The 11,627-nt window shown below is 39.2% G+C and overlaps 1 protein-coding gene across 3 annotated transcripts; it reads right to left on the bottom strand.

Moving 5' to 3' along the window:
• Positions 1–500: 500 nt before the first annotated feature.
• On the bottom strand, positions 501–9,186 carry LOC104432669 (alpha-glucan phosphorylase, H isozyme). 3 transcript variants are annotated; one of them, XM_010045158.3, is made up of 16 exons: positions 9,053–9,186; positions 8,137–8,376; positions 7,697–7,876; positions 7,248–7,424; positions 7,078–7,163; positions 6,721–6,910; positions 6,469–6,561; positions 5,055–5,239; positions 4,785–4,902; positions 4,582–4,710; positions 3,792–4,010; positions 3,483–3,686; positions 2,754–2,912; positions 2,347–2,610; positions 1,429–1,619; positions 501–857 (listed from the first exon to the last, which is right to left on the bottom strand). In XM_010045158.3, the coding sequence occupies exons 2-16, from the start codon at positions 8,347–8,349 to the stop codon at positions 731–733; spliced, it is 2,535 nt and encodes an 844-aa protein (XP_010043460.2). In that variant the 5' UTR covers positions 8,350–8,376; positions 9,053–9,186; the 3' UTR covers positions 501–730. The 3 variants fall into 3 exon arrangements, with proteins under 3 accessions (XP_010043460.2, XP_010043462.2, XP_010043461.2); XM_010045160.3 differs by having other exon boundaries at positions 8,824–9,163; XM_010045159.3 differs by lacking the exon at positions 9,053–9,186 and adding an exon at positions 8,911–9,046.
• Between the last annotated feature and the right edge of the window lie 2,441 nt (positions 9,187–11,627).

Here is an 11,627-nt window from a genome sequence, read left to right as displayed (position 1 = left end):
TACAGTAGAAAGAAAAGCTAATTATGATCATCATTATTTTAGTAACATTAACATTATAAATTAATTATGCAATTTGCAAAGCAGGACTCACTTTAGAGGTACAAGGATAATGGAGCGAATGCACGATTGCAAGTTGCTGACAGCGACAGACCATGTCGATGGCACGCGTAACTTCAGCAAACAATATTTAACAGTTCTTCTCGATGCACGTCTGGCCTCCAGACTTGTTTCAAGCGTCATTTGAGAAAAAATCGAAAATCTATACAGCATCGGTCACCGACTCATCATGCGACGTAAAAATTCACTCTGAATCAAAAGGCACATCTTTAAAACAAGATTTGCCTAATACCAGAGTACTCTCTGGAGAGCTATAGCTATTCAAAAGGCAATATCTACTCCCACTTTACAGAGGTGAAAAACCGGAAGTTTTAACTTTCATGTTGGGCTTTGCTTTTGATTTGGATTGGTGATCTGCCTCTTGCTAGGATGGAGTGCAAGAATTCAGCTAGTACAGAGAAATATCGATCTATAAAGGAAAGTTACACTGTATATCATTACATCCATGCTTATTTCTCATCCGCAGTTAGGCGGAGTGCATTTGTGTAATGAATCTAGTTTTACAAGCATAAATTACAGAGCATGGTTGCCCCTCTATCGCAATATATAAAGTAAGAGGGAGAGAGGAGGGAAGGGAGGGAAGCTAGAAGCGGGTCTAGTTTCAAATTGCTTTTCATGGTACACAGCACCCCTCTACGTTCCAGATTTCTTTGGCGTACTGAGCAATTGTTCGGTCACTGCTAAATTTGCCACTTCCAGCAGTGCTTAAGATGGACATCCTGAGCCATCCTCTTCTGTCCCTGCAATAAAATGATGACGTTACAATTACTTCAATGGAAAAAAGACGATTTAACACTAGTAACCCAGTAAAGAATGCTTGAGAAATGACCTACTGAGATCTGAGATGACACTGCCGAGTATCACAATGCTCCTACAGATTAGCGCTGATGTCAAAGCTTGATGATTTGGCTAGTAAATTCCAAAATTTTAAGGGATTTTCACTACTTGGGCTCCATAAGACCAAATTATGCGTAACATATCAAAAAGAAAGGTCCTAAATGAGGTTTTTTTAGACTCAACATCTCTCAAAGGCAGCCAACTGAAGCGGCTGCTGATAACAATTCTACTTAATAGATAGCTCATTGACTAGGTATCCATCTTCTTTTTGGCCTAACAAGAACCACCTTCTGGGGGCTCACGTACTTTCTGGCTGAAAAACGGATGTCTAGTTGTAACTATGTTGTCTCAGGCCACACATGTTTTACCTTAGATAACTCGCATTTTCTGGGGTCAAGCAGTCATTTCAGGTGCGGAAAAATGTTCAAGCACAGGTAATTCACGACATAAGTATGTGGGGTGCTGATGGCTTACTTGTAGGCATCATCTACTGTTGCTTGGGCTTCCATATAACTGGGGAAGTCATGGCCAACAAGAAAATAATCTCCTCGACCATATCCAGAGTTACCCTCCAGAGAATCAAGGAGTGGATTGTAGTCATAGCTTCCAAATGCTCCACTTCTTATAAATTGCTTAGCCTCTTCAAAGCAGGGATCCGGTTTGAACTGCAAGCAAGGAGAAATTAAAACAACAGAGCCCAAAGCTATGCTTTAACAGCATGGAATGAAACTCTCAGACAAAGAAAAACTGCTGGTACGAAACAGTCAAACAACAAATGAGGTAAAGGAGCAAATGCTACTATTCTTGCTCCTTGTTTAGAGGTGATTTTAGCTTAATATTTCACGAATATTGTCTAAATTGCTTTCTAATTTACTGTCATTGTTTTATCTTAAAGCTCAGTTTTTCAGGTGGCAAAAAGCCTCACGATTTGTCAAGGACCAGAGAGGTGGGTTTAGGGGAGACAAGAGTAAAAGCAGACCGACTTTCATCTTTGGTAGAAGGAAATAATCACCATCAGAAGAAAAGATCCTGAAATCAAAAAAGCATATTATGACAAACTTAAAAGGGAGTTGCTGCATTAAATGCAGCTTGAGGATCATCCATGAACTTCACCCAATTCATCCCTGTTAAAAACTTGAACCAGCAAGATACCAGCCAAACGCAATTGCAGAACCTTTGCCTTCTGTTTTATTCAAGACCATTGCAGAACCTTAATTATGTAGTCTTGCAAGTTGCAACAGCTACCAATTGCATCTGAATTTAGTTGGAGAACTTGTGAATTTGATTCTCACTTCACAATTCTAGTTTTTTCTAATCATGTGTATGATTAATTTTAGATTTATTATCATTCAAGCCATACCAGCCATCTTTTAGGAAACTCGTATTTCTTACCAGTCCATTTTCTCTATCCTTCCGTAGCCTAGGGACCTCATCAGCTGTTGCACCAAAGAGGAAGAAATTCTGTTCCCCAATTTCTTCCCTGATTTCCACATTGGCCCCATCCAATGTTCCTATAATGAGGCAGCCATTCAGTGCAAATTTCATATTGCTTGTGCCACTCGCCTCCATTCCTGCAGTGCTGATGTGCTGAGATAGCTCACTTCCAGGAATGAGAATCTCTGCTACTGAGACATTGTAGTTTGGAACAAATATAACCTGAAATATGAAAATTTACATAAATGGAACATAAAAAACGAATTTGTTTTCTGATATTTAACATACATGCTAAAAAGCAGCACAAACTTCGTGAATGTTTCTGGAAAACCAAAGTTATGTGTTTCTGTATTTTTTTGAATTACCTTCAAGTAGTCGTTGACCTCAGGATCACTGTTGACAACATTACCAACATCAGTCACAAGCTTGACTATTCTTTTAGCATTCGTATATGTTGCAAATGCCTTTCCACCGATCATAACTGTTCGTGAAGTTGTCTTTTTCCTCTCTTCAGGACTCATCTCCTGCATGGTTTTTATTAAAAAGTTATAAAGAGCACTACAATACATAATAATTGCAGGAAATAGCCACATAATAATCCCAAAAAGTAACTTATGGTGTTTGATACAGAAGCCTCCACTCTCTGAAATCAGAAAATGCATATGATTACAAAAGTAATATAAAAGTAATTTATCTGCATAGAGTAACAGAAGTTCATTAAGAAGAAGGGTATGCTCTTGGCTTAAAAATATGACAAATTGCAATACACCTTCAGTTTTCATTAATTTGGTGTTTAAGAAATAAAGAGGAAGCGAAGTTGAATCTGACTGACAAGCCAAAAAGAAAAAAAAAATTTGCATCACTTGGATACTTAGTATGATACGGGGAAAAGAAACTGCTGCAGAAGAGGGACAATGAAACAAATCTTCAATTTTATCACTTTGATATGCATCATCATGCCTATTGATCAAAAAAGTAATCGCATTTCTGGCACTTTTCTTGCCCTTATTTCTTAGCTCCAAAAGAGAAACAAGAAAGATAAGTACTTCCTGTTTCTAAGATGAAAGTAAGAAGTGATGGAGTCTGCTCCTTACCTTAAGTTTCTTATATCTATAGATCACGCCCAGAATATTCATTAGTTGTCTCTTGTATTCATGAATGCGCTTCACTTGAATGTCAAATAGACTGTTTGGGTCTATACTGATACCCGTCACCCGCAATATGTACTGTGCCAACCTCTGCTTATTAGCCATTTTTGCAGATGCCCATTCATCTTGGAGGTCCACATTATCAGCAAACTGTCCAAGCAAGCATAAGTGATGAAACTTCCTACAGAATCAAAAGAAGCTAGCCTCCTCCAGGATTTAATCTTATATCATGAAAATATAATCTGTGGCACCTACTTGACGGAGACCAACAAGGAGGTCTAAGTTCTTCACCCACTGATCAGTTTTTAACCATTTGGTGATAATGCCACTGAGTTCTGGACTGCAAAATCGAAGCCACCGTCGAGGAGTAATACCATTAGTCTTATTCTGGAACTTGGATGGCCAGATGGAAACGTAGTCTGCAAATAACTCAGACTTCAAGATGTCACTGTGCAATTGAGCAACTCCATTGACCTACAGAACATTACACTTACATTGAGTTCATCATTTTGGAAACACACTGTCTATAAGGGGGAAAATCACCACATACTACAAAAAGGCATAAGGTTACATGGAAGATGAAAATATAACAGGGAATCTTACTGATAATAGAGATGAAGAGCAGTAAAAGCCGTAGCTTTCAGGGCAATGTAATCAAGCAACAGGACATTTTTTGTAGGCTATGGTGATTATTTACATCCTAAAGCAATTTGTTTAGAATTTGTGTCTGATATGAAAGGAGTTACTAGAGACACATAGGTGCTCCTCCTCTTTTAGTGCATGCAAAAGCTTGTGACCTCTAATGAAAGCAGATACACAGTAATGGAAGGAACTGACACTAAATGGGATATGAATTATTCCCGTTTGGCTGATGGAGCCTCTAAAGAGAAACCCTGTATGGACCACGTGACAAGTAGACTTAAAAACATCGACCCCATGGATAAATATTCAAAAAAAGATTTCGGATGCTCACAAAATGGTGGTTTTAGGAAGAGAGTATTAATCAAGCGAGCTTTAAAAGGACTAGTCCTAATGGAGCTCTTACCGTGTGTCCAGATACCACACATAAGTTTGCCATCCTGACAACTGGCTTTTGGGGGTTGTTATCCAGGACTCGCAGGGTGGAGAGCTTGTTCTCAAGGTCTTTTCGTTGTGTGTGGACCATTTCCATGAACTGGGAAACAGTCACCATCCAATCTCAGTTGCTGTGCACATATATTTGGAACATAATAAACAGATAAAACATACCCTCTTATCTATTTCTTCAATGATCTCCATATGTCGAGGAAGAAGCTTCCGCATGACAGCTTGTGACCACTTCTCTAGAGCTTCAGGAAGGACTGTGTGATTAGTGTAGGCAATTGTCCTGCACCAATAACAATATTTTCCATATGCAAGCTGGTCATAAAACCAAAAAAAGGAGGAAAAAGCTAGATGTTGCAGAGCTAAATTACCAGAACAGGTGCAATAGATTCATAATGCAAATCACTGGCAGTACAAAGTAAAGTTATGCTTCACCTTGTCATAATATCCCATGCCTCGTCCCACCCAAGTCCTTCATCGTCCATTAACAGACGCATTAACTCTGGAATCGCAAGAGTGGGATGAGTGTCATTCAGCTGTACTGCAACTTTGGTTGGGAAGTCAACCCACTGCCGTGATCCTTCTCCACCTTTCCTCTCCTTGAACCTGAAGATTATATCCTGCAAGTGATTGGTTTTAGAAGCAAGAACTTCAAAATTATAGAAAGTGGATCTTGGCATTAAGATGATCACCCACTGGAAGAAAATGAAAACAGCAAACCGATCCAATCATCTAATATCTAATAAATTACTGGAAAGCTTCTTTCAGTCTGACTTCTTATCCATTTCAAAACCCTCTGTAAAATAATAAGCACAAGTTAACATATAATTTCCATCCGCCACCCACACACCCACTTCCTCCACTGAAATAATAGTTACCCTCACCCATTCATCCACTCAAAAAACAACTATCCTTTTCCTTTCTAGAATCAACTCACAATCCACTTCTTGAGATATCTTTTTAAATTTGCACTTGCGCATAGCATGTGCTCAACACTAGTAATTTACAAGGGGACAAAGATGTCGGAAAAACACCGAATTATATAGTTGCACACCCTTGATGAAACATATATCCAGCATTTTTTTTTAAATATGAACATGAAGAAAGAAGATATATAACAAATCAGTACCAGAATGAAAAATATGAGAACTAAAGGTTGAAAACTTTTTGACCTATTGCTAACATCAATATTTGTACCATTATTTAAGGGAGATTCCTTATTTTGGTCTCTCAACCTAAATCACCTCAAAACCAAGTTACGATAATAACTTGAATTAATTTTAAATGTATCCATGGGCAATTTTCCTCATTTAGCTCTTAAAAGTGAAAACTACCATTAACCACCACTCTCCAGTCTCCACTACTCTCCACTATCTAAATGTAGTTAGTCAATTGTCAAACAAAAAAAAGGTTGTTGCATTTTTTAAAGAGGGAAGTATTTATCATTTGAAAATTTATAATGGGACATGGAGGTCTAGTTTTCTCAGTAAAAGACGGATAAGAGAGTCAGAAAAGTCAGAATCATGCATCAAACCATCAGGAATGTCACTGTAATTCTGGTACATTTGAAAAGTTGTGCATGTTTATATCTTAGTCTAGGAGATAGCTGTCCTCATGACCCAAAAGATTGAATTGCCAGCCGAATCAACTTGTCTTTGGCTCTTCCTCCAAAGGCCAATACCATCAGAAGAAAAATGAAACTTACTACCCAATAAATATACTGTTACTAATCATGCTAGGACATTTGATAAACAGAAGAACGTAAGTTTGGATCTATCATATGGTTAGAAAGTGCAGCCATAAATATTAATTCAATCTAGAAGAAAGGAGAAGAAAGAAGAAAGAAAACCTGCAGCGATGCACTACAGAGAAAGAATTGTTGCTTCAGCCGTAAAAGTTTTCCACTCTCTGTTGCATCTCCAGGATATAAAACAGCACAGATCTGCAAAAAGATTGTTCATATCCATAGCTTTAGAATTATGAACTGCTTACAGCATCTACTAGGACAGAATTTTGTGCCATGCATATAGATTATACCAAATCAAAGAGATGTGCTTTTTACATAATGAAACAAGACTACCACTTTCCAAACGTCACTCACTTGTTCAGCTCGAGAGTGCAACTGTCCAGCTGATTCATACTGTCCATCATTGAATTGGAAAAGGTCAAAATCCTGAGAAGAAGCTTTTGCTTCCCAGAGACGAAGACTATTAGTGTTCTTGGTCTTGTAGCCGGGAATTGGGACATCATATGCTAGAGCTTGCAATACCTCTCCACCCACCCATTTTCGGCTGCAATGCACATATACTAAGTGACTGCTTTAGGAAGACCTGACTTGCTTATGAATTTATGACGCAATATACGCAAGCAGACTTGCCATCACTACTTGTAGGTACATCAAAGAAATTGTAACACATTCCTCAATCAACCCCAAAAGAAGTTAAGAAGTGACACTTACGATCCATTTGGAGTAACCTCCACATGGCCAAAAAATCTAACGGGGAAAACCACGTCATGCCTAACAATTTCCCAAGGACTGAACTTCTGCAGTAATTTTCAAAAACAGATCTCAACGAAATTCCATGAAACAAACAATATTCAAAAAGTTATCAACTGCTAAAAAAGAACCTCCAGCCAATCCTCAGCAATTTCTTCTTGTCCGTCCTTAGTAATGAGCTGCTTGAATAAGCCATATCTGTATCGCAAGCCATATCCCCATGCAGGGAGATTCAATGTCGCCATAGAATCCAGGAAGCAGGAAGCAAGCCTCCCCAGGCCACCATTGCCAAGTGCAGCATCCTTTTCCTGAAAACAGGTTCATTAGAAAGCTCTCTTTGCAAGAGCATAGATACCCATGAAAACATCCAGCTTATATGGGTGACAATCCACAATCCAATTAAAAGAAAGGACAAAATGTTGAATCGAAAACAATGATGTTAAACAATTATGATCTCAACAAGATCATTCTGCTGTATAAAAGTGACAAAGCTCTGACGTCAAAGAAGACAGTTGAATCAACTGCAGTCCTCAAAAACGGTACTCCAAGACATGAGGCAACAGAAAGCAAGATCAATTACCTGCTCAATAATCTCCTCTAGATCATGTCCCAACTTGTTCAAGGCATCACCATATGCATCTTGGATGTCAAGATTCCCAATTGCATTAGTTAATGCCCTTCCTTGAAGATATTCCATTGACAGGTAGTATATTTGTTTTGGATCGGTTTTGTGATAGTGAAAGTAGGTCTCGTTCCATTGCTGAGAAAATAGTAAATCACCAGAATACGACAATTATTCGATAATTGACGCCTAAACATCAGCGCAAACGGTCGTCCTTAATTTCAGCATAGAGTTTTCATCAGTGCTCAGTGTCACCCACGAGTCTAAAAGTAATTACAAACTGCAAAACAAGCACAATCCCAGGCAGTCAAACTGGAGTGGAAATAAGAATTTCTGTTTTCCTTTGTAAAAATGTTCCGGAACGGAGTTATTAACAGAGAGTCATTAAGGGTACAAACTTGGATGAGGCGATCGCGGACGCTTTCGGCTGTCGCGTAGTACGCTTGCTCTGGCTCAAACTTGAAAGGAGAAAAATGAGGGCTATACTTAGCATGGTAATTGATATTCGACGCTATATCAGCCGGCTCATCGGCCAATGGACACGCAGATGCAGGTACTTTAGCAGAAACGCCGTATGCCGTCATTCCATTGGTCTCTGCAGTGGCCGCCATACCAAGCCCTTCCTTGCTATCTCAGTGCTACAAAGAGATTACAAAAAGATTAAAGCATCAGCATACTCAATCTCGGAATCGTCATTAAGAGCGTTTAGCAAGAACCAGTGCTCCCTAATACTTTACACAGTGATGAAATCTTCAGAAAAAGCTTCACCGGATAACCGCAAATTTCGGAAAAACAAGAAACAAATCATGCTGATCGTTTCTCTACATTTACGAAAGGAACGAGTTCGAATCCCTGATCAGCGCACGCCTAATTGAATAGAACAACAAAACAACGCCACGGACTGCAAAAACGAGCGAAAATCGATAGTAATATCCACCGGTGCCAAACCAAAAGTTTCAAAGGATGCCTATGTCCTATGAGTCGATTCGACGGCGAGTCAGGAGTCAAATCCGATAGAACATCAAGCAGAAACGCGCGCAATGACTTCACCGAACAGCGGCGCCGAAAAAGCTCAGGCGAGTCACCTTTGAATGCACGTAAAACAGAGAGCGCGCGGAGATGGATGAAACGAGGAGCTCGAATGAACGGAAAAGTACGGAACGCCTCGTCACCTTAAAGCAGGGAAAATCGCGAGGGAGAGAGGATATTTTCTCGAGCGGCGAGCCAGCGAGCGAGCGAGAGAGAATATGCGGACTGATATTAACGGAAAAGCGAAGCGGGACAAAGGACAGGCGAGACCGAGAGGGACATTACTGGAGCTTTTCGGAAAAGAGCCAAGGCGATGGAGAAGCTGCGGAGAGATGATTCGGAGCCAAAAATATCAAGAGAGCCTGTGGAGTGAATAGCAGGCTTGAGAAGAATGGAGCTTCACATGACTGGGAAGGGGGGAAAGTGTTGGGGCGAGCGGTGGACATGGCACGTGCGAGCCGGCATCGGGATTGGGTATTTTGATTCTTTTGAAGCGTTTCTAGATTGAAGTTTTGATTTTTTCTTTCCCGATGATTTTTTACTTCGAGAGGGGTTGGGACGGGAAGCACGTGATGGCGTGATTTATTGGCGCGAACCGGGCGGGTGCCGTGATGCAGGACGGGCGTCCACGAGATCTATCAGCTCAGGCTTCTCTTTCGTCCCCTGCAATTCCGGGTTATCGTCTGACCCTTCGAGAGATCCCCCGTTCGTCGGTCAACAACCTCACGAGAAAGACATGAATTCGACCATTCACGACGGAGGATCCATTCCTGGTGGACCGTAAGGAAAAGCTGTAATGGGCCTAGTGTTATGAATCGCATGAGGTCGCCACGGCAAAATCGTTTGCTGGAAAAATGTACAATTTTGGGCAAATAAAGCTGGTATCCCAATATTAATCTTGAACTTTTCTAATCAATAATAACAGTTGGTAATTGTGGCTCGAATTGTATAGTTCTCAATAAATGGAGATTGCGTGACCACGTCGAGCAGTTAAACTGATCGCTCCTGCTCCAGTTCCCATCATTCAATTTTGGGGGAAAGAATCATTTCATCGCTTGTTTCTATTCGGGAGCCATCATTGCAGAAGTAAGGACCAGATTGGGGTCCTTTTGCATTGGATACTGACTTGAACGATGGAGAAAATTCTGTCATAAGATTTCTATGTTCCTGAAAATTCTCGATTTCACTACACGTCTTGTCTCGTTGCCTTTTTGGTGCAAATAATTTGTCCGGTTTCGCATATATCAAGTTCAATTGCGGAGAAGCAAGCTGGACTTTTCGATTGAAATGATTCGTCCTGTTGCACGACTGAAATTGACTTGTAACCTAATAGTGACATTTGAACAATTGGTTGTCCTGGTTGCAATCACCTTTTCTTTTTCTCCCTTTTTTCTCTCATTCGAGACGGGTATGTGTACAAACATTTGTGCAGTGACGAAATAAATAGTTTGATGACTATTAGGTAATTTTTCACCATTATCAGTGAGCTAAAAAGGCTGCATTTATATTATGAAAAGCATATGTTTCTAGTATGATGACACGATTCCATTTGTTTCGCTTTCTTATAGATTGATGGTTTCCAAAATATATTCCTAAAAATTATCATTTATATTATATGAAATAATTAGTCAATGAAAAATGTTTGTTATCAACAACAATCTATGTTTAAATATTTTCTTTGTTCGTTTTTATAAGCAATACAAATGATTATTTTTTAAAATATATTTTCCAAATAATTCATTTTCCGCAAAATAAATACACTCTAAATAATTCAGAACTTTATCTTTTCATATAATTAATGAACTTTCAGAATATGAAGTAATGTGATCCTTCTTATTAAAATTATGGAAGGAATTTGCTGGATAGGCGACATATTTTGTTAAGTATCGATTTAGTACCATCCTATGTGGTAAAAAATGCTAATGTGGACATCGAAGGACTTATCCAGTAATGGTGGCTGACCGCTGCCTCCTCCATCGCCCACTTTCTTCTTCTCCAATACTAATGGTGTGTTTAGTAACAATTCTATTTTTATGAAAAATTATTTTCAAAAATTATTTTTTCTATTTCTATTATCTAAATTAGTTTCCAAGTAAAATAACAAGTCTAATAACTACATAAAATTTCTATTTTCGGAATAGGAACATGAATATATTTGGTACGACGTACACTTTTTTTGTGAAATGGAATTTGTTTTAATTTTTTGAGAATTTTGTTTTTTTTTTTTTTTTTTTGCTTTTCTATTTTTCCTCTCTTCTTCTTCATCCTCTAGCCAATCACCAGGCGTGGCCGATGGTCGACGGACCGGTTAGGAGAGGAAGAAAAACAAAAACAAAAAACAAAAAAATGACTTATTTTAGAAATTGTTTCCAAGAATAAGAAGTTACTTTTTTTTTGTTTCAAATTTATTACCTAACCACTTTTCTATTATAAGAAATAAAAAAATTAACCGACGTTACCAAACGGATTTCTGTTTTTTAAATATTTCAAAAAACGAAACAACAGAAAAATTAGAGCATTAGCAAATAGGGCCTAATTACCTCGACAGTCTCACTCCAACCAATTGCTCCTTCTAGGGCCTCAAGCGAACCGCCACCATCATCACCGCCACCGCCATCATCACTGCCTTATGCTTAAGCATCACCAGTAAAATCACCAAACACGTACCTAACTCCACCGCAGGCAAATTTATTTGAACATCGCCGCCAAGGGACTACTCGTTCAAAGGTCGAACCATCTCGGTGCTCTCTCCGTCTCCCACGCATGCACACCCATGCACACACTTGAGGCGGGGAAATGAGGTCACGAGCTCAACGCGCAACATTCAATCCGAGGTCCGTGAACTTCGTTAGAGAAAATA

Source organism: Eucalyptus grandis, chromosome 2 (assembly GCF_016545825.1).
Source record: "Eucalyptus grandis isolate ANBG69807.140 chromosome 2, ASM1654582v1, whole genome shotgun sequence".
Classification (NCBI taxonomy): Eukaryota; Viridiplantae; Streptophyta; class Magnoliopsida; order Myrtales; family Myrtaceae; genus Eucalyptus; species Eucalyptus grandis.
The sequence above is the reverse complement of the archived record's forward strand: the minus strand, read 5'-3'. Positions and strand labels throughout refer to the sequence as shown.